Source organism: Lithobates pipiens, unplaced genomic scaffold, assembly GCF_037356315.1.
Source record: "Lithobates pipiens isolate NorthernLeopardFrog02 unplaced genomic scaffold, aLitPip1_a1.2 Scaffold_16, whole genome shotgun sequence".
In the NCBI taxonomy this organism is placed as follows: Eukaryota; Metazoa; Chordata; class Amphibia; order Anura; family Ranidae; genus Lithobates; species Lithobates pipiens.
The window spans coordinates 591,108,297-591,135,306 of NW_027507748.1; the positions used below are offsets into that span (position 1 = coordinate 591,108,297).

General features: G+C 40.3%; 1 protein-coding gene and 1 pseudogene across 1 annotated transcript; both read left to right on the top strand.

Moving 5' to 3' along the window:
* LOC143984186 (keratin, type II cytoskeletal 75-like) overlaps nucleotides 1-13,063 on the top strand; it is a 49,237-nt pseudogene extending 36,174 nt beyond the window's left edge.
* Nucleotides 13,064-13,419: 356 nt separating this feature from the next.
* Nucleotides 13,420-26,693, top strand: LOC143983817 (keratin, type II cytoskeletal cochleal-like). Its single transcript, XM_077483914.1, has 9 exons — nucleotides 13,420-13,922; nucleotides 15,259-15,467; nucleotides 16,203-16,263; nucleotides 16,344-16,439; nucleotides 17,567-17,731; nucleotides 19,602-19,727; nucleotides 23,232-23,452; nucleotides 24,573-24,607; nucleotides 26,284-26,693. Exons 1-9 carry the CDS (start codon nucleotides 13,497-13,499, stop codon nucleotides 26,391-26,393), a joined length of 1,449 nt encoding a protein of 482 aa, XP_077340040.1. The 5' UTR covers nucleotides 13,420-13,496; the 3' UTR covers nucleotides 26,394-26,693.
* The last annotated feature ends 317 nt before the right edge of the window (nucleotides 26,694-27,010 follow it).

The following is a 27,010-nucleotide window of genomic DNA, read 5'->3' on the forward strand; positions in this document are numbered from 1 at the left end:
CCTATTGGATTACATTACTAAATAAAATAAAACTGACCTTAGCTTGCCTCCATTGCTTTATCCAGTGCCCCTGCCTGCAGTTTTACTGTACTTTGTGTCTGGAAACTGCAGAGCGACCATGGCATCAAAAAAGCGCGCCTCTACCTCAAAAGTGGCATATGACCTGTTTGAAAACAGCGACAGCAATGCAGAATCCCTTGCAGAAGTGAGTGATAGCGATTCGTGGGGAAGTTCGTCGTCAGGCACGGAAAGCGATTTTAGCGATGATGCTGTTACTTTGCCCAGTGATGTGCGGACTTGGTGCTCAATTAATTGCGGTACGGAGCATGCAGCGCCCCCAAGATTTCCATTTACTGGAACACCTGGTATCAAAGTGGATGTGGATGACAACCCATTGGCATATCTACAACTCTTTTTGACCAATGAGGTTATAGAAAAAATTGTTATGGAATCAAATCGGTACCACGAACAACAAGCTGCTACGCATCAGAGATTTGCAAGGAGCAGAAAGTGGGAACCAGTAACCAAGGAGGACATCTGGAAGTTTCTGGGCCTCATAATTCTACAGGGAGTGGTTGGTAAACCCCTGCAGAAGTGGTACTGGACCACTAACAAAATGCTAGCAACTCCTTTATTTGGAACCGTCATGTCGGAGTACAGATTTTCCCTTATTATGAAGTATCTGCACTTTGAGAATAATGAGGAATTCGACGAGACTTCTCATCCAGCACCAAAACTAAAAAAGATTTGGGGGCTTTACCAAATGATTCAGCAAAATTTTCAGAAGACCTATGTACCCGACAGAGACATCAGTATCGATGAAAGTCTGATGGCCTACAAAGGAAGACTCAGTTGGATACAGTTTATTGCGTCCAAGAGGGCACGTTTTGGAATAAAATCATTCATGCTCTGTGAATCCAGCACTGGGTACATATGGAATTCCATAATTTAGGAACCAAGTTCAATGAGAGATTCGGTAACTATGGACTGGCAACCGCTTCCGTGCTTACTCTGATTGAACCGCTGCTGAATCAGGGCTACTATGTAACCACAGACAATTTTTACAGTTCTCCAGAACTCTATGAGTTCCTTTTGCAGCATAAAAAAGATGCATACGGGACCGTTAGAGCTAACCGGCGTGACTTGCCACCAACCTTTGTCAATAAAAATCTCAAGGCAGGAGAAATAGTTGCCTGGCAAAAAGGAAAAATGATGGCACTGAAATGGCGTGACAAAAAAGACGTGTGCCTAATGAGTACCATTCACAACACCTCTACTGTCATGGTACAAACAAAAGGTGGAAAAGACATCATGAAGCCCCAAGTCGTGATGGACTACAACCATACTATGAGAGGTGTTGACCGTGCTGACCAGGCCATGACTTTTTACCCAGCCATGAGGAAGCAACAGAAAAAACATTATAAAAAAATCTTCAGGCACCTTCTGGAGCAGTCCCTGTGGAATGCTTTCATTCTTCTAAAAAAAAATGGTGACAAGCCTGTTGTTCATGTGGACTTTGTTTGGAAAGTTGCCAAACTTATTTTCCTCAGGCACCAAACACCAACGTCTGTAAACAGATCTGGCCGTCGTGCTACTGGCGTTGTGAACCCGGAACGCCTGACTGGTCGGCACTTTATGGACCACGTTCCACCAACAGAAAACAAGGCAGCACCCACAAGGATGTGTGTCGTTTGCTGCTCTAAGCGTGACGACACTGGAAGGAAAATTCGAAAAGAAACAAGGTTCTACTGTCCTGACTGTGATGTTGGACTTTGTGCTGTACCATGTTTTAAAATTTTCCATACCAGAGACGTTTACTGAAGCAATATGACTACCAATATTGCACCCTTGTTTGAAAAAAAAAAATTTCAGTGTTTTTGATTATATTATTTACTAAAATGTATTGAATAAAAAGTATGATTATTATTATATTATTATTTGTTATTATTTACAGTTATTTATTATATTATAATTTATGATTTTGTGTTTCAAACTTTATCCTACCCGGGATGTCTACTAGACTTTGGTTTAAACAGATTTCAGTGAGTTATTCCTAAGAATTGCAGGCTTACAATATAAAACGCCAAATTTCCATTCAAAATAATGGTACCGCTTTCAGCACCTAAAATCCGAAATAATCATACCGCCAGGGAGGTAAATTAATAATAATAATATCCTTTGATGTCATTCACAATGGGATAGCTTTTGCAAGTAAACTAGGGAAAACCAGTGACACACCTCTCACCACATTCACTGTTGGCTGGGGGAATCCCTGGCCATCAGCTGAATAAAAGTAAAGAAACTGGGGATGCTGGATGATGTCACATGGTCAAATGGCAATATTTTTTCAATGACATCAGACAGGACCACTGGTGCCAATGCTTACATTCAGCAGAATAGGGCTGTGTATGCATCATTAGTTGGGCACCACCAGCATCCTAGAATCCACAGTCCTAATCAGGGAGCCATCATTCATTAGTGGTGGTAACCGCCACTGATGAATGACTTCCTGCACAGCCAGAGGTTAGCTCTGACAGGCAAACAGCCCATTTAGTTCTTCCATTCACCAAAGTGCAAACTGATATAGTTCAAGGCAAACCTTGCATGGCCCAAAGCTTGAACCTTATTCCTAATAGCCAACGGGAGAAAGAACAGACTCACAAATAGCAAATCTAAAATTTTCTAGATGCTATATGTGTCATAATGGGATAGATTTACTAAAACTGGTGCACACATAATCTGGTGCAGCTGTGCATGGTAGTCAATCAGCTTCTAACGTCAGCTTGTTCTATTAATCTTTGACAATAAATATCAAAACGTAGTGTAGCGCTAAACAAAATTATGAATGACCTAGTTAGTGCATCATCATACAGTAATTAACCCAAAACACCTTAAGTGTGAAGATTCGTGTAAAAAAAATAATATATAGGAATAAAATAACAATTCCAAAAAAAAAATAGAAAAAGTCTCTGCGTAAAATGTTGATCCAATCCAAACGTGAAATACGGGTCACCATCCACCTTCTCAAGATGAAGCTAGCATGCAGACACCCTGTGATATTCCCGTCACCTTTAGAAATAAAGGCTTACCAGATAATATGGATCCAAACGAATATATATTCGAAGGATCATGCAAGCTTGTACACTTAGAAGGCGAGATTATAGATGTAAAATGTCCAGGGAAGTAACAAGTCAGACTCCACATAAAGATGTCCTCAACTAGTTGTTAAATCCTCATCGGTACACTCCAGCACAAAATGTTGAACTCATACAAAGGAAAATAAGGAGCCACAATAGTGTAAATCCATTTAAAAGAAAAAATTTAATAAAAAGGTAATGAACTCACATGTAACCAAAAGAAATCAAGCGCTTATTCCATAAAAACAGTGCTACAGCAGTAGTCCCGACGCGTTTCGTCCTCTACAGACGTCATCTGGGGTAGCACTACACTGTAGCATCATCAGCAATTAGCAAGCTAATTATGGCATGATTAGCTTGCTAGTCCATGCTGCAGCATTATAATGAGGCGTGGAACGCACGCCGGGCGCCATCTTAGACCGGAAATGACACGTGGTGACACAGGCAGATGGAATTTTTGCCCAAATTGAATGTTTGCTATAAAAGTGATGATGCTACAGTGTAGTGCTACCCCAGATGACGTCTGTAGAGGACGAAACGCGTCGGGACTACTGCTGTAGCACTGTTTTTATGGAATAAGCGCTTGATTTCTTTTGGTTACATGTGAGTTCATTACCTTTTTATTAAATTTTTTCTTTTAAATGGATTTACACTATTGTGGCTCCTTATTTTCCTTTGTATGAGTTCAACATTTTGTGCTGGAGTGTACCGATGAGGATTTAACAACTAGTTGAGGACATCTTTATGTGGAGTCTGACTTGTTACTTCCCTGGACATTTTACATCTATAATCTCGCCTTCTAAGTGTACAAGCTTGCATGATCCTTCGAATATATATTCGTTTGGATCCATATTATCTGGTAAGCCTTTATTTCTAAAGGTGACGGGAATATCACAGGGTGTCTGCATGCTAGCTTCATCTTGAGAAGGTGGATGGTGACCCGTATTTCACGTTTGGATTGGATCAACATTTTACGCAGAGACTTTTTCTATTTTTTTTTTTGGAATTGTTATTTTATTCCTATATATTATTTTTTTTACACGAATCTTCACACTTAAGGTGTTTTGGGTTAATTACTGTATGATGATGCACTAACTAGGTCATTCATAATTTTGTTTAGCGCTACACTACGTTTTGATATTTGTTAATTATTCACTGTTTTATCCTTGTGATTGTGTTAGCAGCTTTTTTCTGTTTTTTGGATAGCGCAGTGTCACAGGGAACGTTTTTTTGTTTATCTTTGACAATAAAACCTGGAAGATGATTGGTTTCTATGCAGAAGTGAGACTGATTTTGCACTCTCCAGCTTTAGTAAATAAACCCCAATGCATTTCTGGACTTGTCTCACATATTGTGGATTGATCAGCTTCTTCATAATTTTTTTTTATGACAAAAAGGCCTGGCACAGTTTGGTGAGGAACACAAATGTGGGCTGCTGTGCTTAAAGCCAAACTCCATGCCCCCCCCCAATAAACCCCTCCCACCCTTATGGTCCACACTGGCTAACTTTTTAGTCTTTATGCTTTTTATATGTTCACAGTAGAGTCCTGAGTATTCAAGGTTGAGTATAACTGGACATCAAGCAACCTGGAAGACTGAAAGATAAACTCTGAGGGAAAGAGTTGGGGGGGACAGAGTTGGGGTTTAAAAGCATGGGCTGCTTTCCATACTAATTTGGCCTTACAAAGTAAAATGGACAGAGGGTGGGCAATATGCTAACAGAATCACAGACTCACATTTAAAAAAGCCACAACATTTATTTATTAATTACAGCCCAGCCCAGAAGCAGGGCCATTGTGAGAGACTAAAGCTGGCTATACATGGATAGAAAGTCGGTTGAAAAAGTTGTTGTTACACTTGATCGTTCAACTTTCGAAACCTTAGTAGTCTAATTTCGATTATCGAAATACATACGGTAGTTTTATGGCAAAAAAAACAACAACTGTCATGTTGGATTTTTTCAGCCTAAACGATCGATTTTCTAAATACTGGTAGTGAAATCGAAAACATAAAAAAAAAATTACAGCGCATGCGTGTGTTAAAATGTAACCCCGAATCTTGTAATCGATTGATAAAAAATGCACTGTTTATGTTGTTAACGCTCAATAATATGTTGATAGTTATCAAAACAATAATGGCTTTATCGCATGCACGCTCGACAGATCTTTAGAAATCTGACTGTTTTTTCAAACATTTTCTATCCATGTATGGCCAGCTTATGGGTATGTTTTTCTTTGTTCTAGTGTTAGCAACCTTATTTTGTGTATCATTCATTTTTTTAATTCCACAAGCTAAAGTATATATGCAATAAATGTAATCTACTTTTTGCAATTAGGTAGTTAAATTTAACTAATGTGATTTTTATCATGACATCAACATTTACAAGAGGTTTAATGTCAAAAGTGTCTACTTTAACACTCCAAATAACCTATAACTATTTTTATGGGATTGTTTTGAAAAATGATCTTGAATCATGCCCTTGGAAGGTTACAGTGATGTTAAACCCAAAAGCAAACATTTATTATAATGCAGCATACCATTTCTTAGATGTGAGGGCTGCATTTGTTTTCTTTTTTACCTAGTGATCTGACCAGTAAGTGTTTTGCAAGCTCTCTTGCAGATGCATCAGTTACAGAGATTAGACAAACCATTCAACACTGGCAGGGGTGCTTCCAATGGTCATTTTTACTTATTTATGTAAAAACCTTTATCAGAAAAGGCAAAAAAACTGTTTTCTGTAGCTGCTTATAAAGTGTGACCCGGAGAAGAAAAATGGACGAAGGTCCTGCATGACTAAGGGAGGAACAGGGTCAGGAAACGGTCAGCTAGGTTATGTTTTTTTGGGGAGAGCGTGCGGTCCTTACCCGATTAGAGGCCACATGCCAGAGGGGCAAGGTGTATCTGCAAGGAGGTTCATGCAAGCTGGCAGTATAGTCATTCCAAGAAGTTCAGATGAAGAGGAAATTTCCCTCCCGCCCACCCTTGTGTTAAGAGTTACTGATGTCAGTGGCGTCGATAGAGGGGAGTGGGGGCTGCGGGCTGCACCCGAGTGACAACCACCAGAGGGGTGATACCTGTGGGCAACGGGACCGCTAACACCGCACCCCTACACCCAGCAAGTTGCCAGCTGTCTCCCTGTTGCATGGAGCGGAGTTCACCAAAGCCACCTCCGCCTCCTCTCTGTTTACATCTACACAGCAGGAGGAAGGTCTGAGGGACGTACCGCTGTGCATATCCTGTGCTGTTCTGAGGTCTGTACAGTGTATTGTAATGTAGATGGACAGAAGAAGGGAAGAGTGACCAGGAAGGGGGGCAAGTAAAATAAAGATGGGGGTATGTGCTGGGGGGCGCAATGGGAGGGGAGAGGGGGGTCTACTAGCACAAGTGAAGAGGGGGTCTATACTGATAGAGGGGGGTCTGCACAGGGGGTCTGCACTGAGGGTGTCTATACTGATGGAGGGGGGTCTGCTCTGATGTGGTCTATACTGATGGAGGGGGGTCTGCACTGAGGGGGGGTCTGTACTGAGGGAGGGGGTCTGTACTAAGGGAAAGGTCTATACTGATGGAGGGGGATCTGTGCTGAGGGAGAGGGATCTATACTGTGGGACAGGGGTCTGTACTTAGTGAGGGGGGACTATACTGAGGAAGGGAGGTCTGTACTTTGTGAGGGGGTCTGTACTAAGGGATGGGGGGTCTGTACTTAGTGGGGGGTCTATACTGAGAGGGGGTCTGTACTTTATGGAAGGGGGTCTGTATTTAGTGAGGGGAGTCTGTACTTAGTGAGGGAAGTCTGTACTTAGTGGAGGGGATCTGTACTTATTGGAGAGGGGCCTGTACTGAGGGAGGGGGGTCTGTACTGAGGGTGGACTATAGTTGGTGGAGGGGGTTGACACCATGTTTTTCTGCACCGGGTGACACCAATCCTAGTGACGTCACTGACTGATGTGTCAGGTTTAAGTAATGTTTTTTGTGTTTCTGACTTTGTTCACGATTAAAAGAGAAAAAAACAGCACTTATGTATGGTGCACATTTTGTCACAGCAGCTTGACGGGTCAGGGTGTCTTTGGGGGGTCAGAGATTAATGACATTGTTACAAAATTGTGGGGCCCATCTAGGGTATGGTGCTTCCACTTGGTTGGTTAGTGGTAGTTCCCCCAGTAGCTAGGTAATCTCGGAAGAAAATGGATGTATGTGTGAGGTTGCAATGTCTTCGAGCCGGCTGGGGACGTGGCTGAGGACATTCCAGTTAAAATTGTACCTTAAGGACAGCCAAAGACCCCTTGTTGTTTGCATTGTTATAATTACATTGTTGAATTGTATTTATTGTTATGTTTAATGTGATGTTATTTATTCATTGGTTGCTGTGGCTGTATTAAAACGCATGTCAAGTAGTCTGTGTCTTTATTGTGTGGGGTTTGAAGGACCTACATTGACACATCCTTTAGTCAAGTGTTAACTGGTGTTCAACTTCAAAAAATAAACTAATTAAAGAAGAAAATTAATGCAGCCACCACATTTAAGGATTGGTAAACTTAAAGTGATTGTAAAGTCTTGGTTTTTTTTAGTTAAAAATAACAAACATGTCATACTTACCTGCTCAGTGCAGTGGTTTTGCACAGGGCAGCCTAGATCCTCCTCTTCTCAGTCCCCATCAGTAATGCCTGTCAGTGCCAATCAGTGCTGCCTATCAGTGCCCTCAGTGTCGCCTATCAATGAAGCCGCATCAGTGCCTCCTCATCCGTGTCCATCAGTGCCACCTATCAGTGGCCATCAGTGCAGCCTCAACAACGCACATCAGTTAAGGAGTAAAATTACTTAGCAACAAAACGCTATAACAGAAACTAAGAGAAACTTTTTTTGTTTAGAAAAAAAACAACAACAACCCAGTGGTGATTAAATAACACCAAAAGAAAGCTCAGGGAGACATGCGGCAGGAGAAGACAGCACCATGAGAGACAGCTCGGGGAGAAGACAGCTCAGAGCTATTTTTTTAATAAAGGACTTGTCAAAAACCTCTCTTTTTTTAATATATTTCACTTCTTTTTGGGGGTGTACGATATACCCCTACCCATTCACATAGGGGAGGCAGGATCTGGGGTCCTCCTTCTTAAAGGGGGCTTCCAGATTTCGATAAGTCCCCTGCCCACAGACCGCGACACCCACCAGCTAGAGTTGTCGGGAAGAGGCCCTTGTCCCCATCAACATGTCCCCCTCATGTTGAGGGCATGCAGCCTGGTATGGTTCAGGAGGGAGCGCTCGCTCATCCACTCCCTTTCCATACCTGCTGGGCTACATGCTTGGATAAGGGTTTGGTATGGATTTTGGGGGGCACCCCACAACATTTAAAATGAAAATGTTGGTGGTTACCTCTGAACCAATACTAGACCTGAAGGGCCTGGTATGGATCTTGGAGGGGGCGGGGGGGGGAAGACCCATGCCGTTTTTCCGGAATTAATTTTTTTTGCAGCAATTTATTTTTTACTATTTAGCTGCCAGCGTGGAACCCCACTGACAGCTGATGACTCATCTGTTGTTATGGACATGGCGGCCGACTTCCTGACCCCTGCTTAGCAACCAGCTATATACAGTGTTAAAATAAAAGCTGCAAAACAAATCAAAAATCGCATCACAACCACAACAATCCTCGACCCTTTCCAAGAATGCACCAACCGCAAAACGCATAGCTGAGGACTTGTACCATAGGAAACCATGTTAACCACCTTCAGACCGGACCATTTTGCTGGTAAATGACCAGAGGTCTTTTTACAATTTGGCACTGCGCTGCTTTAACTGGTAATTGCGCGGTCATGCAATGTTGTACCCAAACAAAATTTGCGTCCTTTTCTTCCCACAAATAGAGCTTTCTTTTGATGGTATTTGATTGCCTCTGCGATTTTTATTTTTTGCGATATAAACGTAAAAAGACCGCAAATTTTGAAAAAAAATGATATTTTCTACTTTTTGTTATTAGAAAAATCCAATAAACTCAATTTTAGTCATACATTTAGGCCAAAATGTATTCAGCCACATGTCTTTGGTAAAAAAAAAGTCAATAATTGTATATTTATTGGTTTGCGCAAAAGTTGTCACATCTACAAACTAAGGTACGTTTTCTGGAATTTACGCAGCTTTTAGTTTACGACTGCCTATCTCATTTCTTGAGGTGCTAAAATGGCAGGGCAGTACAAAACCCCCCCAAATGACCCCATTTTGGAAAGTAGACACCCTGAGGAAATTGATAAGTGGAATGTTGAGCCCATTAAATATTTTATTTTTTTGCCTCAAGCGATTGAATAATGACAAAAAAATTTTTTTTTTTTTTTTTTTTTACACAAAGTTGTCACTAAATGATATATTGCTCACACATGCTATGGGCATATGTGAAATGATACCCCAAAATAAATTCTGCTGCTTCTCCTGAGTATGGGGATACCACATATGTGGGACTTTTTGGGAGCCTAGCCGCGTACGGGGCCCCGAAAACCAAGCACCGCCTTCAGGCTTTCTAAGGGCGTAAATTTTTGATTTCACGCCTCACTACCTATTACAGTTTTGAAGGCCATAAAATGCCAAGATGGCACAAAACCCCCACAAATGACCCCATTTTAGAAAGTAGACACCCCAAGCTATTTGCTGAGAGGCATTTTGAGTCCATGGAATATTTTATATTTTGCCACAAGTTGCGGGAAAATTACAAACTTTAATTTTTTTTTATTTTTTTTTCACAAAGTTGTCACTAAATGATATATTGCTCACACATGCTATGGGCATATGTGAAATGACACCCCAAAATAAATTCTGCTGCTTCTCCTGAGTACGGGGATACCACATATGTGGGACTTTTTGGGAGCCTAGCCGCGTACGGGGCCCCGAAAGCCAAGAACCGCCTTCAGGTTTTCTAAGGGCGTAAATATTTGACTTCACTCCTCACTACCTATTACAGTTTTGAAGGCCATAAAATGCCAAGATGGCACAAAACCCCCACAAATGACCCCATTTTAGAAAGTAGACACCCCAAGCTATTTGCTGAGAGGCATGTTGAGTCCATGGAATATTTTATATTTTGCCACAAGTTGCGGGAAAATTACAAACTTTTTTTTTTTTTCACAAAGTTGTCACTAAATGATATATTGCTCACGCATGCCATGGGCATATGTGAAATGACACCCCAAAATAAATTCTGCTGCTTCTCCTGAGTACGGGGATACCACATATGTGGGACTTTTTGGGAGCCTAGCCGCGTACGGGGCCCCGAAAACCAAGCACCGCCTTCAGGCTTTCTAAGGGCGTTACAGTTTTGAAGGCCATAAAATACCAAGATGGCACAAACCCCCCCCCAAATGACCCCATTTTGGAAAGTAGACACCCCTAAATTTAGGGGTACACTAGTGAGACTAGGTAATAAATGGCGGGTGCCCTGAAACTATAAAAAAAATAACTAACCAATCAGCGTCACCTGTAACAGTTATATGGTGATCACTGGTGAAAGGGTTAACTAGGGGGCAATCAGGGGGCTTTATGCGGTAGTATATGGGGGTCCCTGGCGCTATAAAAAGCTGCGGCGAACCTAAATACCTACCTGCCTAACTAGCGTCACCTGTGACACTAATACAGCGATCAGAAAAACGATCGCTTATTAGGCTGGGTTCACACTGGAGCGATGCGGGAACGCCACGAATCCGCGGCGGGTTCCCGCATCGCATGCCTCCCGGCGGCAGTTCACACTGCCCTATGCGAACTGCTGGGAGTGTCAGTGAAATGTTAATGACACCCCCAGATCAGTTCGCATATCGCAGTGCGATCTGCAAACTCGGATCGCATGGTGTGAACACCCATGTGATCCGATTCTGCTGCGGACCAAAAAAAGGGTCCCGTGCGAGTTTGCGGCGGGTGCGGCGGGTGCGACACGAATTCAGCCATACTATCTGTATGGCTGAACTCGAATCGCACAGAGATCGGATGTGATTTGCACTGCAGTGCGGTGCGAATCACATCCGTTCTCATAAACCGCTGCAATGTGAACCCAGCCTTAGTGACACTGGCGACGGGGGGTGATCACGGGGTTAAACCTTTATTGGGGGGGTTAGGGGGGTACCTTAGAACTAAAGGGGGCTAACCCTAACTGCCCTAACAGTTATTACAGTCACAAATGACACCCGCCGGGTGATCAGGGGGTTAAACCTTTATTAGGTAATAAATGGCGGGTGCCCTGAAACTATAAAAAAATAACTAACCAACCAGCGTCACCTGTAACAGTTATATGGTGATCACTGGTGAAAGGGTTAACTAGGGGGCAATCAGGGGGCTTTATGCGGTAGTATATGGGGGTCCCTGGTGCTATAAAAAGCTGCGGCGAACCTAAATACCTACCTGCCTAACTAGCGTCACCTGTGACACTAATACGGCAATCAGAAAAATGATCGCTTATTAGGCTGGGTTCACACTGGAGCGATGCGGGAACGCCACGAATCCGCGGCGGGTTCCCGCATCGCATGCCTCCCGGCGGCAGTTCACACTGCCCTATGCGAACTGCTGGGAGTGTCAGTGAAATGTTACTGACACCCCCAGATCAGTTCGCATATCGCAGTGCGATCTGCAAACTCGGATCGCATGGTGTGAACACCCATGCGATCCGATTCTGCTGCGGGCCAAAAAAAGGGTCCCGTGCGAATTTGCGGCGGGTGCGGTGGGTGTGGCGGGTGCGGCGAATGGCTGAACTCGAATCGCACAGAGATCGGATGTGATTTGCACTGCAGTGCGGTGCGAATCACATTCGTTCTCATAAACCGCTGCAATGTGAACCCTGCCTTAGTGACACTGGCGACGGGGGGTGATCACGGGGTTAAACCTTTATTGGGGGGGTTAGGGGGGCACATTAGAACTAAAGGGGGCTAACCCTAACTGCCCTAACAGTTATTACAGTCACAAATGACACCAATGCAAAAAAAAAAAAAAGCAATTGGTGTCACTGTGACTGGGGGGGCAGGGGTAATTGGGGGGTGATCGGGGGGTAAAGGGGGGGTGTGAGTGTGCCTGGCATGTTCTACTGTGTAGTGTAGTGCTTGTGCAACTCACCGATGCTCTCTCCTCGGTGCCGGAACGAAAACTACCGACACGGAGGAGAGAATACATCACTTCCTCTCCTGTGTTTACATTACAGGAGAGGAAGTGATGTCACCGGACAATTTCATTCGCCGGGAGCGATCGCGAGGGGGTGGCCATGAATGAATGGCCGTCCCCTCGTCCGGGATCGCTCCCGAACGAATACCGACCGCCGCAGGCACCGGGCGGGGGCCCGATCGGGCCCCCGACCCGCGGGAGGCAAGGGACGTACATGTAAGCCCTTATGCCTGCCCGTGCCATTCTGCCGACGTACATCGGCGTGCGGCGGTCGGCAAGTGGTTAAATAGACTGTAGTGCGTTTCTGCAAACTGCCAAATGCACAAAAAAATGTATAGGTGAAGACTGAACACATTAGCAATGCAAAGTAAATATTCTCTTCTCTTGCAGTAATTAAATTCTTAGTGTAACAGAAGCATTGCAATTTTTATAAATTATGTACTGTTCATTTCAGATCACAGGGCAATTAAATACTTCGAAGAATGTTTATAAGTTGGGGTCTACCTGTGAAGAAGAAATAGAGCACTGACCTCGTGCAGATGTGACTCAGGTAGGAGTAGAAAGATAAGAAAAAGTAAATGTTATCTAATGATTTTATCTGAAAAATGTATAATTTTGTAAACCCTATATCATCTGTATTCAAATTAGTTTGTGATGCAATAAACATGCCTCTGCAAGTTAGAAATTAAAAAAAAATTAGAGACAAGAACTTAATACTAATTTGAGAACTTCATAAAATGTGCCTAATTAGTTTGACATTAATACTTTATTTCTCTCACCAGACATTTTATGAAGATATAAAATAAAGAAGGCAACCAGTAAAGGGAAGTAAACCAGCATTGATGTGACACTGTATGACAAACTAAGAACTAGAGACCCATAAAAGAACTTTACAAGCTGACCCCTATTTAAGTAATGACACTCATGTGCAGAAAATGAGGTGTGCACTATTACAGGGAAAAGTCATCAGCATTAAGGGCTTTTCATCTTTACGAATATTCTAGGTGTGTTTTATTTAACTGTTCTATTAAATTTCATTAACTCAAGATGATGGGAATGTAAAAATGCCAAATTTGAAGCTCACAAGTTGCAATTACAGGGTCTTAGTGCACATTAAAGTAACCAGGCCCATATGTACTGACTATATAAAATGGGAGATTTTCAGCACTGAATTCAGACGGACCGACTTGAAGCTTCTTCTTCACTCTTGAATCTCACATCCCAATTAGCTCTTCAAAGATGTCTCACCACTCCGGACATGGCAGCCACGGACACAGAAACTTCACCTCTTCCTCAGCTTGCTTACCGGCTATGAGCAAGCACAGCTTTGGCTCCCTCAGTAAGAAAGTCTCCGTTGGCCACAAGGTAGTTCCTTCTTATAGCAGCAAAAGTGTCTACAGTGTTGTGTCCGGCGGACATAAGTTGTCATCTGGACTGAAGGCTGGGCATGGATATAGTTTTGCTGGAATTGGACATGGACTGAGCTCTGCTAGCTATGGATTTAGTGGATCATTTTGCTCTGCTGGTATCACACCAGTTACCGTCAACCAAAGTCTACTGGCCCCTCTCAATTTGGAAATTGATCCCAACATCCAGAGAGTCAGAACTGATGAAAAAGACCAAATTAAAGGACTGAATAACAAGTTTGCAACTTTCATAGATAAGGTAAGATATGTATTGTATGTAGTGGACCAGGATTGCCAGAATGCCATGTAGAGTAGATTACCTTCACTGTCTCAGCTAAAGGATCTGAAAACTGATTGAATTGATAGTAGGTCAAAGATTGTTGTGTTATATATTCTTGGCTCTTGTTTCAGTGTGAGTAATTTGATGCTAAGCTGAAACACCTCAGAATATGATATATCTCCACCACACATTATAATCAATAGTTATAGATCAGCTATCTCATAGGCTCAAAGTCTACAATTCTTATCCTCGCTTTACTGCTTAATGAGTAACTGACATAGTACCAGCTTTGCTGGCAGCATAATTGTGCATTTTTTTTCTGTGCACCAATAGGCAATTTATGAGTTAGCATTAATTTAGTGCAATTATGAAGAATTTAATGCCACAGTGGCATCTCTATTTCTCGGAGAATTTTTAGACTGCATTCTCCAAGTATTTCTCTACCCTGTAAACTGGATGACAGTTATTCAATGTTAATACAAAAGGTAATATGGATTCATACTGTTGTTCATTAAATACATGTATTTACACTGATAAAACATCAATAGCATTAGAATTCCTACAGTGTATTCCTTGTTACCAAGAGAAAAACGTACACAAGTTAGGAAAGTGAAGGGGAAGTGGCACAGTCACTTTACCTACCTAATGAAATGCACATACATAACTTTCTATAGGACTAGGCTTCTGCCATGGCTACAAAATGTAAACATTTCTTTTGCAATAAATACGTGACAACTAAACTTGAGCAAACTTAGGAAACAAAACAAGTAAAAGTGATGATTTTCTTTTAACAATAAATCGTAGCAAAAGTCATAATTAAAAAAAAAAGAATTGGATAGATATGATATAAGTATTAAAACCCCTCTCAGATATGCATTGCTGCTTACATATCGGCTGAGGAGAGATATCCCTTCTATATGCCCTGGTGACTAATGGAACAGCAATACAGGGGAAATTCTCCAATGGGTACACCTATTCTTGGGACAAACAAGGGGATTTCCCCTCTCTTTAAAATGATTTACTCTCAAAAAAGGTAAATCTCCCCAAACACAAAAAAACCTGACACCATTCCCCATGTTATACAATATATATATATATATATATATATATATATATATATATATATATATATATATATATATGAATATAATTCATACTTAAAATGGTGATGGATGTAGGTTTTTTAAGGGAAACCCTAAATGAATACCCGCAGCTAAATTATTGCGCAACCCATGTTCATGGATCCTATCCTAAGTGGAACCAGCTTGCTTCTGCACATAGTGAATTATTAATTACTGATTTCTATCTATGGCAGGTACGATTCTTAGAGCAACAGAATAAGATGCTGGAGACCAAGTGGGGACTTTTGCAAGAGAAGAAACCTGCCAAGAGCCACATTGAACCCCTGTTTGAAGCTTACATCAATAACCTTAGGAAACAGCTGGAGCACCTAGGAAGTGAGAGAGCTCATCTGGAGTCAGAAAGAAGAAACATGGAAGATGCAGTTGAGGAATTCAAGAAGAAGTAAGAAGCCTTGGGTTGAGATTATGATAACACATGTACCTATTCATTTGATAAATTACAGGCAAACAGTCAAGCATTGACTATAAACAGGGCTGGGTTTATACTTCCTTCAACCGAAGGCCAACCATTTTAAGTCTGTGCTATGGCACCCCCATTGGCTGGCTAGCCTTAGTATCAGACTAACAGGATCAGATATCTGAACCATACACTGTACGCTAAGGCTAGGAGCAAGGAAGCCGAAAGTTTGCTTAGCGTCAGTAGTTCAAACCATTGCCTTATTCTGCTAGCAGTTTGGTTTGGGTGTAAACCATGGAGTGGTTTTTTAGCTTTGGAAGGAATCTGGCCCTGGCTATAAAGCATAGTAAGATGACTTGCTATATCTGAAGTGTCTAAGGGTTGGTTTGCGTCTCATGTGCTTCTTTGTTTTAATTAGCACTGATTAGATCAAACTGCAAACTCTTACCTCATTGCAGCGTTTCGCTTTGAGTTTAATAAATACAAATTCTTGATCATTTTATTAACATCTACTGGCATACATATACATGCTAAAAAGCATTGTCAGGTTAAAAAAAAAAAGTAAAAAGATTATCAGGTCAGCTTTGTATACCAAACATGGTCCTAGCCTGGCAATGCTAGGAATTGCATCCTATCATGTTTGGTGTGTAATATAAAAGCATTTTTGCATAACAGTGAAAACAGTGTTGTACAAAATACTTATTGTGTCCAACTCAACAGGTATGAAGAAGAGATCAATAGGCGCACAGCTGCAGAAAATGAGTTTGTTGGACTTAAGAGGGTATGTACAGACAAGAATTAAATGTTATGCTACCATAAAGAGCAAAAAAGATTTTAACCATTACCTTATTTACCTTGTAGGATGTTGATGCCGCTTTCATCAACAAGGCAGAACTGCAATCTAAAGTGGACTCCCTCACTGATGAAATCAACTTCCTGCGCACACTCTTTGATGCGGTAAATTTTTGTTCTCCTGTAGTTGTAATTAACTTTCTTGTAATTAACTTTATACAATTCTTAAAAATGTATCTCCATGTTTGTTGATTTATCTGGGAACAGTACAGCAATGGTATATATATATATATATATATATATATATATATATATATATATATATATATATATATACAAATACTGTAGCTGCTGACTTCTGATATAAGGACATTTACTTATCCAGGGATCCAGCGATGTCAGTACCCCAAGCTGATTCTTCAATCAGCTTCAGGTTCAGGCGCTGGTATATTAACCTTGGGAAATCGGCAGTGAAGCTTTTTTTTCCTACTGATCATGCACAAGTCACACTGCACTTTCTGAATGGTTTCTGCTGTGTTCTGGGGCCTGTGTGTCCCAGAAGGCAGTAGGGGAAGGAGGAGGGGCCGGAAATACTCAGAGATTGCCACGGTGATCTTACCAGGAAGTGGGAGTGGGTGCCTGGTAAAACCAGGTACCCGTTCCCCCCTCCCCCCAAAAAGTGCCAAATTTGGCAGTGGAGAGGGGGAAGGTGCAAACAAGCAGAGCTTACCCTTTTGGGTGGAGCTTCGCTTTAAGCAAACTTCATGAAATACACATATTTGTTCCTGCTCTGTTGATACTGACAGATGATTCCCAGTAACTTGGTCGATCATATTTCCAAGCTTTAAATGCCCATTCAGCTTGTAGCCCAAGCACAGTAATTATAATAGCAAAGTCTGAGGCAAATAGGCTGTTCACTATGCAAGGACATTTGCCTTATCTTAGTGAATGTGGTGAAGCTTTGCTCACTTTTGTTATTGGGTATTCTTTGCAAAGTGAATTTTCAGTTTTCACCACATACCTAAGCTTAGGGAAAATTACCTTGCAAAGTTTACAGTCTATTTGTCTTTAGTAAATCAACCACAGGAGTGATTACACAAAATTTTCATTTTTTTTATTTTTCCACATGACTGCAAAAGACATGGTGACTATCCACAGTAAACATGTTCGGAACACAAATAGATTTAGTCTGTTTGATAATTTGGGTTATATAATAAAGTCATTTATTGTAAAAAAAAAAGCTCAGCAGAGTACTTCTTTATGATATTTCTCATCTCCTTGTTTTTCTTTAGGAAATTGCTCAGCTCCAGGCTCAGATCTCAGATATTTCAGTGATTGTGTCCATGGACAACAGTAGAGATCTTGACATGGATTGCATCATTGCTGAGGTCAAAGCTCAGTATGAGGAGATCGCCAACAGAAGCAGATCTGAGGCTGAAGCAATGTACCAGTCAAGGGTAAGTGTGACTCCAACATACATGTGTAATTAGGGCATCCCAACACAGCATATTGTGATGGCCCTACACTTTTCAATTTGTTGGTAATTTTCTGCATCAGTTTATCTGATGACAAATCATTGGATTCATGATGAATAGCTGTTTCTATGACTTTTCTCATTCTCCCATAACCTCTTCAGACTGATTGTGTCATCAAGGTGGCATCAGTAACATCCAGTGAATCACAGCATTTTCTGCCATCACTGTTTGAACAGACAACAATTTTTTCAACTGTCAGGATGACAAATGCTGATGTAATACATTAGCTAAACACTTACATTCTGACACAGCCTAGGGTTGCATACACATGCTATATGTAATAGTAATTATGGTTTATAAATATGGCGTTGGAGTCTCTTCAAGCAGCACAAATATTAAAGTGAGTTACAACATACATTGCTCAATGGGTAAAATCATTTTTCTTACAATTATTTGTCTGAACAGTAAATGGCATCTGAAAACTAAAGTGCAAAGTTATTGAGCTCCTTCAATGCTTTTTCAACATGTCATAATCAAGTCTCTTTAGAAAGATGTTTGTTGTTAATTGCTCCATCTCTGTACACTATGGTTTGCTAGCTTATAAACTGATGGAGCAGCTGCCATTTACTTTTTTTCCTCTGCACCCTTAAGCTTAGCTCACACGTGTCAAATGTCAATCTTCATTGGCCAGTTCAATATGAAGCGGCCGACATTCGGCCCATGTGTATGGCAGACAGTCCAATAGAAGTCAGCTGAGCATTCTGAAAAACCTGCAGCCAACTGGCTCCTGATCAGGGCTCTCAGCCATTGAAGTGTTCTGGCAGGAGGGCCGTCCCATGCCAAAACATAATAGCTCTGCAGGGGAGATCGATGTACTAACATTGGATCATTAGTACAGCAGCCCCAACCCGCTGGGTTGAACAAAAAAAAACCTGATAGTGTGTGCTAGGCTTTACTCATGGACAAAAGTGTATGGATACCCCTCCTAATTACTGAGATCAGATGTTTCCATTTAAGGGTACAGTTAAAGCTACAGCATTCAAAGATATTTCAGACAATTGTTGCCTTTCAACTTTGCAGCAACAGCTTGGGGAAAGCTCCTTTCTGCTCCACCATGACTGTGCCCTTTAAAGCAAAGCACGTTCCTTTAAGACATGGTTTGACAAGATTGGTGTGAAGCAGCTTGAGTGTCTTGCATAATTCCCTACTAAGCCCATTTGGAATGAATTGGTATGCTAACTAAGAATTTTGTTGCTAAATGGGTACACATTTCCTCAGATATGCACCAAAATTCTTCTTAGAAGAATGGAGGAGAATGAAGGCTGTTAAAGTGCAAAGGAACAGAAGAAGATTGAGGGGGATGTGTAGAAATTGCCATCTTTTGGAATGGAAAGTCCAACAAGCTCATATTGGTTTGATGGTCAGATATCCAAAACATCTGCCCATATAGTGGGGTTTCAGATACATCCCAGCTGTGTAAATAATTACCCCCTAACGTTTGGCAATGATCTCCTCCAGTAGGTGCCTATACCCAGTCAGAACTTTAAAAGAAAAAAGGAACAAAGAGTGGGGGTATCTTGACATTAGTGCGTGGCCTAAACCCAAGGGCTATATTCATCGTTTTACATATTACAGCCAGTATGAGCTTCATTTAACTGCTATTAACAGTAAATCATTATTTGTTTTGTCTGGTATTTTTTATGGTTATTAAGTATTTTTATTGTCCTAAATACTTTAGGACTCCCTAAAAACTGAAGTAACATCTTCTGCTGAAATATCCTTGAGAATATGCAGATCTAAGTGCTTTCTTTGCTTTGGTACCTTCCTAACTTCACAAAATTCTCTTTCATAGTATGAGGAGTTACGTTTGACAGCAGGAAAACATGGAGATGATCTACGTAACACCAAGCATGAAATCACTGAACTCACCCGTCTGATCCAGAGACTAAAGGGTGAAATCGAGAGTATCAAATCACAGGTAATATTACCTAAAACACATGTATTTCTTTTAAAAAATGTGTTACTTATATAGATGGGTGATTTATGTTTTAAAGAGTATGTTTAACCTTGAATAACATTGTTTTTAGATAGATCTGAAGGATTTCAAGTACATAATAGATTGATAGTGTACATAAAGATGATTGTATAATGGCTGGATCATTTATTTGAAGAAATAATACTATAGAAATGTAATAATAATAGACGTTTATAGTATAGTAATTTATAGTATATAATATATATATATATAATATATAATAGTATAGTAATTTAATAGTCTTATGTTTGTAAAGTTCTGGATTCAGTAATGAGTAATGAGGGGATCAGTAATGAGGATTCAGTATTGAGTCCAGAAGATTAAATTATTTGTAAGTATGAGTAAGCAGCTAAGCAGAATTCAATGAAGCTGTAGATTGGTAAAATAAATCTCTTTAACACTTCACACTCTTTATATAAAGAAAGGTAGCTATTTTTGTATATTTCCCCATAGAAAATTTTGATTTTAACTATGTAATCTGTCATTCTTTTATTCAGAGGGAGTTGCCCGTTTTACAACTTCATCATTTTGTAGTGTTTTTCAGAAGTTCTTGCCAGCTCAATTTAATAGCTTAAACTAATTTGTTGAGCTTATGTTAGAGTTGGATTATCCAATCTTAAATGATTATAAATGTGTAGGCAACGTGTTATCAATAGCAGTGCAAGAAAGGGTGTAAATCTGTGTTTTGAAGGCCCTTTATAAAAGGCATTAAGGGGTTCCCTGCCTTAATCTCCATCTTAAATACATGTTTGCTAATGATAGCGAGTCCTATCTACTTTCATAGCAATTTTATAGTGATTATCATGAGTAAATATAAATCTTTCATGGGTAATCTAGACAATTATAATGGTTGAAAATGTAATGTTCAAAATCTAGCATAAGCCCAGTTGATACAGGTTTTCTTTAATATGAAAGGCTGAAGCAGCAGATATGGAAAGCTCTTTGATATCCCCTTTTATAAGAGATAATGAGCACAATAACAGAGAAGAGGTGGAACAGGTTCATATGCTAGGTGGGGCATGGGAGAGCTTGTAAAAAGTGATGATTTCACATTACTCACAAAGTTACATTGATTTATCTTGTCAAGCATGCACCTTTGTTTCAATTCACACTCACCGTGAGACTTTACTATGAAATGTGAAAAATGTGCCTTTAGATGTCAGTGTCTCATTTGAATGAATACATGTCTGTCTGCAATCTTCATCAAAGTTATAGTTTAGGTTATAGTCCCAATATTTCTCCGTTACCTGGTTTAAAGGTACACTCTGGTCAAAATGCAAAATAAAACCATGGGCAACATACACAGAGCTCAGACTATCTGTTCACATCTTCAATCTTTCACTAGGCAGTATAGGTGGTAGTGCATCACAATACTCCTCTTTCTGTTGTCTGTAATCCCATTATGATATACAGAGGAGCTGTTCCTAAGCACACATGATTACAGATCCATTGCTGCTTCTCACATACAGAAAGCTACAGTGGTATCGCTCAGTGCCACTAATAGAATTTAAGCCTGCCTGGGCAGTTTGGATGTGATTGGTGACACAGAAAACAGAGAGCAAGTTACACAGGTTAGGCTACAGGGCATACACTCCCAGTGCCCCTGTGAGGTGCTCTTTGGATTCTGACTGCAGTTGATTACACAGAATTAAGTAAGTCACATTGAGTGTTTTTAAACTTTAGAAAAGATGTATTGCATACTGGGTTCATCCAGTTCATATTCATTCATTCATCCAGTTTATATGTTGCCTGGAGTTGTTGTTTAAAAATGAATAAAATAGGTTGATAAACCTTTTTAATATTACTGTGATACCCTACCTGTCTACATGTCCTTACTCCAGAGTCAGCACTGGACACACTGACTGACTAGAGCATGCCAAAATAGTGTAGGGTTGATTTACTAAAACTAGTGCACTCAGAATCTGGTGCAGCTGTACATGGTAGCCAATCAGCTTCTAACTTCAGTTTTCTCAATTAAAGTGGTTATAAACCCTTATTGTTTTTCACCTTAATGCATTCCAAAGAAAATTAATTAGAAAAGGTATCAATTACTTTTTACTGACTGCATTTCCTGTATAAATTAGTGGTTGGTGGCATGTCCTATCATTTAGATGCAAAAGAACTAGCTGGGATTACAACCACCTTAAGAAAAACTGCAGATTTAAAAAAGAAACAACCTTTAAAGTTTCGATTTTTTGTGATTGGGTTTTGGATAGATTTACTAGGCAATATAAGAGCATGTAAATGTAATTGAATGTCTTGATTAGGAGCCATTGCTAGCAAATGTTACAACAATCAGTCCATAGAAATAATTAATTTATTCATTGAGGAGGTTAGGAAGGAGTTACTTGCCATCTTAAACTGTTGCTGTACTTTTTTTTTTTCTTTTTCTTTTTGTCCTGACTTAAATAAATGCCTATGGTTTAAATGAATGAATAGGTTATTTAATCAACCTTGCTATATATAACTTTTTCATGTTCTGTGAATTGTATTTTCACATTCATGGATATAAAGTACAATTTGATTAAACACCTCTAATCAGAAAAAACATTCATAGTTGTCAAAAAGCTATAATACTATTTAGGTTATTTTGTAAAGCTAGGGTTGAAAGCTCCCTGCAATTTTCTGTTTGATCCTGTAGGAGGAGGTATGACATCAGTCTGAGTACAAACATACGGTCATACACTGAACCAAATACAATCTATGCATATCTAATATCTTCACACATCGTTTATGTTATAGTTAGTTTATTAGGCAGCAGTGAATACGTAATTATATTGAGTAAACATGGCATATGAAATATGTTAGCTTTTCATCACATGGAATGGGCTATATATTATGTACAGAACATGTGCACCTTTAGTTGCAGTTGCACCCCTGTTGAAGGACAAATTTACACACTGCAAGGGAAGTTGCATTACTCGATGGAATTTTCCCCTGATCTCAGTGGTAAAGTTTCACTTTGAAAAGAATGCCCAAATCACGTGCAAGAAACATAAAAAAATAACATTTGTACTTGCACATGATTGAATGATGGAAGTGAAATTATATTTTGCAAAGTGAACATGCTTTACTCCTTTAGCAAATCAACCGGTTAACATGCTGTTTGGCAGAAACCGGGTCAGCTGCAGTGGGTTAAGTGCAGGGAATTGTTTTCACTTCATAGCTCCCATCATGAGCAAGAGAATCTAAAAAACAGAATATCCTCTGTACAGGTTTGGTACAGGATTATTACAGCTACCATCACTGCACTTTACCTAGCATCATGTTTTAGAACATTCAACTGAATGTGTTTACAATGCCCTTGACTTAGTAAATAAGATGATGCTGTGCCATGTGCAAGCAAAAATCCTGTTATTTATTTTTTGCCACATGATTGGGTATACAAAGGGAACACATTTGAATCAATATTAACTATACTATGTATCATGTGTTTTTGTCATCCAGCGTGCCAAGCTGGAATCTGCCATAGCAGAAGCTGAGGGGCGCGGTGAGGCTGCCGTGAAAGATGCCAAGCATAAGCTGACTGAGCTAGAAGCTGCTTTACAGAAGGCCAAGCAGGACATGGCTCGCCAACTGAGAGAATACCAGGAACTGATGAATGTCAAACTGGCTCTGGATATTGAGATCGCCACCTACAGGAAACTTCTGGAAGGAGAAGAGGGCAGGTTAGTACACACATTATCATTGATGCCCAAGGACACCATCATTCTATCAAAATATGTAATAAATAAAGTACATAGCACAAAATAATTAAAGAGGACAAGTCCAGAGACAAGCGTAAGAAACATGGCAAAAGGTCTGAGCAATAAAACATCATCAGGAGAGACTGCAGGACCTAATATGTACTGTCTGGAGAAAATAAGGCAACGTCGGTTGAAACATTTAACTACAATAAGGGTTCAGCATAATAAGGTTCATAGGCAGTATTTTCCATATGAAGCCAAGATAAGGAATGCATGGACATGACTTCAAAGTCACAACTCACCATAGAAAGTATTTTTTACCAAAAGAGTAATTGATTGCAACAGACTTCCAGCAGAGGTAGTGAGTCAGTCAATGTTAAATACATTTAAAATGCTTGGAGCAAACACTGATCTATATTCAGACAGAAAGGTTAAAAAAAAAATGTGCAGACTAGATGATACCACTTGTTCTTTTTCTGCCATCACTTTTTTATGTTATTTGTTTGGAGCAGAAATCGGTCTCATATTAATTGCTAAATCTGTTGCAGTCCTGGGCACCATAGTCTCAATTTGCTATACAGGATTCCAGTTGCACAGGAACACTGTTGCATAGACATTGATAAATGAGAGGCAGTCTGAATGCTGTATATTGCTTGATATGGTATTGTGTCACTAATTTGCTGGATAGATGTCTGCCAAACTCTGTTTAGGACATCCATAAAACAATAAGACAATACTGCTGTTTACTTGATTGGATTAGAGTAGGTCTGCTATTCAAATATTAAGAGGAAAACCAAAATAAGTACAGTATTGTATAGGGCGATATTTACAGTACATTAATTAACAGTATTATGCCTGCCTACATATATATTAAAAAGTACGGTAAGTGCAAATGTTTAACGTAAAATATTCCTTTAGCAAGATAATGACAATAGATGTCACAATAATGCAAAATAACCATGCCCCAGCTCCTTTACGCATTTACTGTAAATGTTCATGGATCTGTTATAAGTACAAGAGCATATACAAATAAAAGAATGTATCTGTATACTGACTTTTAGTTCTCTGTTAATTTAATATCTATTTTTCTTGCATCTTGCAGGATGGTTGGAGAAGGACATGGATCTGTTAGCATCTGTAAGTAAAATTAATCATAGAAGTTATAGTGGATCCTAAACTTTTGATGATGTTAAATTGAGACTAAATTTCATAGCTTTGAATGGCCAGATTTGAATCCGAAATGTAGTATTATTTTTGGTGGTTCAGATTTCCATAAAGCTTCTGGGAGAAAAAAAAAACAATGGCTTTTCCAAAGTAGTGATGAGCTCAGGCATGTTCATATCCTATATCCCCGCCTGAGCCAGCCCACCAGGAAGCTGCTGCTGTACAGGGCCAATCATAAGCTGACAAAGCTTCCCCCCCTGCAGCTGCATGCATACATGCCCATTGTATATGTGCTGCTGTTGGGTAGAGAACGCCTTCCCTGCTTATAATTTGCTCCAGTACAGTGACAGTTTATTTGCATACTTGCTCAGGTGGGTTTGGACTAGGATCTAAACACTCCTGAGCTCATCACTAATCCAAAGATTTTTTTCTCCTAATAACTGATCCAGCTGTTATTGCCTGGGTCTCCCCAGTAGGTGTGAGAGTAGAGTTGCCACCTGTCCAGGACTCACACCGACAGGTTGGGTTTTCAGTCATGTGTTTGGGTTTCAGGTGGACAGAAATCCGAACACATTATTCAGACCAGACTGTGGCTCGCCAAGTGACCAAGATAGTCACACCCATTGGGGTTTATTTACTAAAGGCAAATCCACTCTGCACTACAAGTGCACTTGGAAGTGCAGTTACTGTAAATCTGAGGGGTAGATCTGAAATCAGGGGAAGCTCTGCCGATTTTATCATCCAATCATGTGCAAGCTAAAATGCAGTTTTTTATTTTCCTTGCATGTCCCCCACAGATCTACAGTGACTGCACTTCCAAGTGCGCTATCAAGGGCACTTGCAGTGCCCTTGTAGTGCAAAGTGGATTTGCCTTTAGTAAATCAATCCTATAGTTACATAGTAGGTGAGGTTGAAAAAAAACACAAGTCCATCAAGTCCAAAGTCCACACAAATCTGTTGCCATCTGGGAGCTGCTGGTGTCTGTCTGAGGGCAAATTTGACATCACTTGGGGGGGGGGGGGGCAGGGGGGGGGGATGTCAGCAATAGAAATTTGGCTACACCCACCGTTTGCTGCAGCATGCTATGCGCACCACATAAATACTCTCCTTGGGGCACCCCAAGGTGTCCCAGGCTGATAAAGTGTTCGGGTTTGGCTTGAAAAAAAGGTGGCAACCTTATGTGAGAGCTATGCACCAATGGATATGCACATAGGTTCCTAGAGTAAAAACACATAGGGGTTGATTCACTAAAACTGAAGAGTGCAAAATGTGGTGCAGCTCTGCACGGAAACCAATCAGCTTCTGTTTTTTTTGTCAAAGATTAACTGAACAAGCTGATGTTAGAAGCTGATTGGCTACCATGCACAGCTGCACCAGATTTTGCACTCTCCAGTTTTAGTAAATCAACCCTATTGGATAATATTAAAGGTCAACTGAAGTTTTAAAAGGCCATACCATTCAGATGGGATTCTGATAAGGAAGAGTTGAATTTTTGTTCAGTCCTCTAAAGTACTCAGGGGATCATTTAAATACATGTTTAAAAAAAAAACACACAAAACAGATGAGCCCCCCTTAATATTTTCCCACTTCAAAGATTCTGCATTTTATCTAGTATACTTTAACTTTAACATTGGCTTGTTTGTTTTCAGCTGTGGTCAGCAGCTCTTCAGGACACAGTGCTAGCAGCCAGCACCACCACATCGGAGGAGGATTCAGCTCCGGCAGCCTTTCCAAGGGAAAACACGGACATCACTGCTAGATGGAAGAGAGCAAAGCCAAATCTATTAATTAGATATCCAAGATGTTCTGTTCCCATTAATTGCACTGTACTCAGCCCAGACACCCTGACCTGGGCTCTGAAACATACTCAGTTATCATCATTAATCTCTTCTTCTGTCTATAATACTTCAGCATTCTCTGCATGTGTGTGGCTGTGTTTCTTGTGAGTGGGTTTTTTGTTTTATCACAGCTGCATCTTATCAAATAATTCTGTAATTTTGCTATGCATACCATTGTACTTTTCTGAATTCCCTGTAATAAAGTCAATTTAAGCAAAATATTTCTATGCCTGGCTTTCTTAATTTATTGAGTTACCAGTTTGCCTGAGTCTGTCTCAGGGACTAAAGTATACACCTAGATGCACAAATTGGTTTATTATAACACTATCATGCTACAATGACAGGGTTGAAGGCAAATAGACTGTGCACTTTGCAAGTGTATTTGCTCCACAGCTTAGTAAATGAGGTAAAGCTTCAGTTTGCAAAGAGTACCCAATCACATGCAAGGGAAATAAAATAAATAAATTTTGCTTGCACATGATTGGATGATGGAAGTCAGCAGAGCTTCTACTCATTTACAAAGCTCTGAAGCAACTGC